The sequence below is a fragment of the Saccostrea cucullata genome, unplaced genomic scaffold (assembly GCF_032062105.1).
Source record: "Saccostrea cucullata isolate Sc308-1 unplaced genomic scaffold, CSIRO_AGI_Scuc_v1 ctg9610, whole genome shotgun sequence".
Classification (NCBI taxonomy): domain Eukaryota; kingdom Metazoa; phylum Mollusca; class Bivalvia; order Ostreida; family Ostreidae; genus Saccostrea; species Saccostrea cuccullata.
In genome coordinates, this window is record NW_026925213.1 from 15,303 (window position 1) to 20,196 (window position 4,894).

Sequence of the window (4,894 nt, forward strand, 5' to 3'; positions counted from 1 at the left end):
GCGCCAACCGACTGAGCTACCGTGAACGTTTTTTTTTCAACCCTCGAACCAAACTATCTGCCTAAGGTCGTTACAGTTTGGTTCTTGGGTCCGACAAAATGCATGCGGGCTTTTGGATGAGACCTTAATCGAGGTTGTTTGTTGAAAATGTCTTTCACACAAAAAGGTCCATTACTGCTTAATGTACCTTCTTGACAAGTAAAAGTCTAAATTTGAGCCCTTCAGAAATATATGTTGATAATTTTATATAAGTTAAATATTAAAGGGGGGATGTCATTAAATCAATAATTCTTTTATTTAAACAATCACTTGAGTTCATCATAATGAGAAGGTTGACTCAATTGTCCAAGTTCTAGATAACCTGCATTAACTTCCTCTTCGGCATACATAGCTGTGTTAGCATATCGTATTGAATTTTGTCGTCTGGTTTCCTGCTTTTCTTTGTTACAAAAATTTTGTCTGATATTCCTGCAAAATTAGAATACTTAATGAAAAAGAAAGTGTAAAATGCACAGAAAATAAGAAAAAAAAAATACTGAAAAAAATTAATGTAAATATTTTTTCACTTTCATCTTTTGTCATGCATATCTTTATAATAATAATAAAAGTTACCCCAAAATCAGAATAATATTGACAATAATACTTATACAGAGTGTTGCAATAACTCCATAGAGAGCTGTTGAACAGTTCTCTAACATCTCGTTGATTTCTTAAAATTAAAAAAAAAAATCTTTTTTTTAATCTTTCATAGCAGGTTTTTAAAAAATTAAATGAAAAAATGATGATATTCATAAAAAATATAATGTTCAAATTTGTATCCATTTATTTGAAGTTGTTGATAAACTAGAAAAATAAAATAAAACTTTTCTTTACCAGAAAAAGGTTTGTCATCTGTAAGATTGCTTTGGAGTTCCCTCATACACGACCCGTTGTTTGAAAAACAGATTCTGTTTAAACAATTGGACTACATAGTTGATCACATTGTGGTCCGTAATGAGATTGGCTGCATCTTACATATAGATATCATGCAATGTTCAGTGTTATTCAAAATGAAAATAACAGAAATATGCATTTTTTAAATAATTCCTTTGTCAAAGAAATAACAACTATGTTTTACAGCTAGTATTTTTACTATTTAATTAAACATGCTGTAATTGCAATATTTACGGGAGTTACACAAAACCTTATAATTTGAAGCATGGAAAAAACATAATGCTCGACATTAGTGACACAAATATGCACCAAGTATTTAGAATTATAAGAGGTATTCTCCTAACAAGTATATCCACACTACTGATGTTGTTTTTTTCCATCAATGAAATTCAGTAACGTAAAAGAAAAAGCGTTGAATTTCAGTATCTCAAACATCGATATTTGGCTGTCCAAATAACATTTTTTAAATGATTTATATCAACATCACGATTCTTTGTATATTCTTATTCATGATTTATATTGGTACCATTCAGGCTTGTTAGTTATACACAAAAATACACAAAATTTAATTTCTGTCATCGAGGTTAGTTATTTAATTTAATTTCTCAATCGTCACTACTCTTCAGAGCAATGTTTTTGAGAGAAAGATTTCTTGAGTTATTGTATTGTTATGGTTTTATCAGCAAAATTTTTACCCTGCCATCCTAATTTACAAGCGCAACTACCATCTTCTTGAAGACAACCGGATAAACACCCATCAGCACAGTTTTGGAGACAATCAACTCCAAATTTCCCGGTTATACATCCAAAATCGCATAATCTACTGAATTTACTGCATCCCATTTTACAATTATAGTTACAAATTTTATTGCAATAAATTCCATATTTTCCAACCGGACATTCGCCTTCATATCCCTCTGAGTTTCTATTAAAAGTTGACGGACATGATAAACTTCAACTCTTCACATTTATCTGAATAGAACCCATTTATACATCCATATGTGCAGGATCCAGTTACATCGTCACAAGTTCGTCTTTTACAATTAACACTACATAGCTTGGAGCAATCTGGTCCGTAGTGTCCGAATTCACATCCTGCAAAAAAAAAATCACGTAGTTCTTTGGTCGTCAAAGAATAAAAAACTTATTAACTTGAAAAATAAAAACCGTATAGTATTTTTCCTTCACATCTCTGGAAACAATTCAATTCAATTACAACCCTAACAGATAATTTTTTCAGACACAGCTCTCTTTTCTAAACATGAAATTTAACAAATCTGCGATATGATTTACAATTCATAAAAACGACAAAGGAAGTATATTAGATGTCTTATTTTGATGTAATCTGATAACATTGTAAATTAACGAATGTTTTTCTAGTTAAGATGACAGAACTTTGTTATTTGGAAAAGTCAGAAATGCACAGGGTATCTTTCAATATATAAAAGGTGCATATTTTCCTCATTTTTTTTTATCTAGATATAAGCTAATCACTACATGGAAAAAATATAATTCCTTGTATAAAAACGCTTCGGCTTTATGTTGAAGAGAATAGTTAATGACGTTTAAATACAACTAAGCCCAAAATTACCATACTTACTGTCGCATTTTTCTCCTGACCAATTTGGTTTACACCCGCCAATACAAACTCCACTTTGAAGGCATTCAATTTTTGCACAATTTCTTGTCGACGAAACATGACGAATCACAGAATGAACCATAAAACCATCTGTAGCAGCCAATACTACAGTGTCCATTTATTTTTCTACATTCTTGATTAAGGCAAGTGTTACTACATTTCACGTCGCACTTTTCTCCATAAAATCCTTTATTGCACGTCCCACAATGCCCATTTGATTTGTCACATGTATCACAATTTGGTTTCAGTGTTGATTATATTTTAAATTTATCCTCTCCGATTTTAATGCAAATCTGTCAGTGTTCTGCGCATGCGCGAATCACGTGATATAGGTGTTCACGTGACCCCCTCCGTAGCGTTTTGTCACAAAAACTGAAAAATGTTTTTGAGTTTTATATTTCTCTTTATATAAGTTAGTTTTTATAACAAAAACAGTTTATTTGTCAGAAATGGTCTAATATTGGCAACAGAATGGGTAGATAAGAATATCCTTTCCATAAATAAGCGTGGTGACCATCAAAACCCAAATCTTCTGTCTCGGAAGAGACGTTTGTTCAAGTGGGATAGATAATGGGTCCCTTCTTCTTATCATATCCAATATGTTTTAAACCTAAGGTAAACGATATCTTAGATATTTAATAATTATTTTATTGTTAAAATATTCAACTATTTTGAAATTGTAAATTGGACGTCTTTGATAGGAAATTGCTTAATTAAAAACACACCTCCTTTAAAACTTGCTTACATTGGGCGACACAAGTTTAATTTTTAACCATCCGCTTTCCGTCACCAAAACGACCAATCCAATCATTGATTGAATTTATAGGAAGTCATATGACTTAATAAACTGTGTACAAATTATTTTACGTTACTTTCAAGGGATTTCTAAAATATACAATAAATTTTACAGTCTTTTTTTAAATGAGAACGACTGACACAGCCATTTTTCGTCACAAGTGACCTACAAAGTGACTTCATTTTCACATTGTGACGTCACAAACAAGGAGCAAAACTATATTCAACATATGCTATTTATAGATTTTGTGTATGGCTATGGGTGTACCAAATTGTTTTCTAATCTAAATTGTGGTTTTGTAGTTATAGATATAGTTCGCGAACTTTTTTATCACCCCTCGTATATGTTCTCTGTGCAATTCTATGATAAATCAATATGCATTCTTTTCAAAAACATGTTTCAAGTATTTATTTGATCAGATCATTTCAATGCCACTTCACAAGGGGTAATTTTGGTAGAAATCGGAAGATTAAACTTCACCTCTTTCCATATTTGAGTATATATAACATTTATCTGATACATTTATTACTTACATTTTCCGTAAATACTTGGCTAAAAATACTGTAGGTCCAATTGTGTTCTTAAAATTCATCTTCTATTTTTCATCTTTTAAGAGCTTTGATGCAGACAACGATGCTCTTAATCATACCGCTAAGAAATCATCTGTAAATCTGACAATAGAATAAAAGTATGGTCCTCAAAGCTTAAATGAATAATGATACGGATATTAAAAGAAATTCATTCAAGTCTGTCTTTATTTCAATTGTAAGTTACAAGTTTAAAAAACAGTGAAATAAAACTGATATATGCTCTACAAGTATATATATATTTCAAACGTGGTTGAAAATGCATTATAAAACCGAAAACCAAATGATTAACATGTACCACTATTAAAACAAGGATTACTATTGTAATGATTTAAAAAAAAGAAAAATATATACTTTCGACATATTTTGAATAGTTGATAATATCTCTCTCTCTCTCTCTCTCTCTCTCTCTCTCGTGTAAAATGGTTACTTGTTGCTCTTTTTCATAACTTGGTGAATGCAAACAGATGATGAATTGAAATGAACATTAGAAAATGATATTAAGTGTTAAATCACTTTAAATAATATACATTTACAATTGCAAATCATTATATACAAACCAAAAGCGCAAATAAAGCATTGTTCATTGTTGCATTTGTGAATCAGCATTACAAAAAAAAAAACAAAAACATTCTCATCTTCTCCCGTAAAAATGAAAATTCCATTACAAATTCAAAAGTTAAAATTTAAACAAACTTAGACGTAGATTCAATTTAGGTCACCCATCATGAAGACAACTTAGTGGAATATACGCTCTTTGATGATACGGTCGTGGGTTGAAACCTCAGCCACGCAAAACCTATCGATAAAATGTAGATCTTCATTTTCGCCAAGTACTCGGAAGGTTGAAATGAAATTTGCGGGCTTTTGGATGAGACTTCAAGGTTTTCTAATGGGGAGGGAAAATGTCAATAAATCAATCAATTTTTATTCAAACAA

The 4,894-nt window shown here is 30.8% G+C and overlaps 1 protein-coding gene across 1 annotated transcript; it reads right to left on the bottom strand.

Moving 5' to 3' along the window:
- Positions 1 to 271: 271 nt before the first annotated feature.
- Positions 272 to 952, bottom strand: LOC134268377 (uncharacterized). The gene is made up of 3 exons (XM_062750627.1): positions 874 to 952; positions 613 to 709; positions 272 to 468 (listed from the first exon to the last, which is right to left on the bottom strand). The coding sequence occupies exons 1-3, from the start codon at positions 917 to 919 to the stop codon at positions 306 to 308; spliced, it is 306 nt and encodes a 101-aa protein (XP_062606611.1). The 5' UTR covers positions 920 to 952; the 3' UTR covers positions 272 to 305.
- Positions 953 to 4,894: the final 3,942 nt, after the last annotated feature.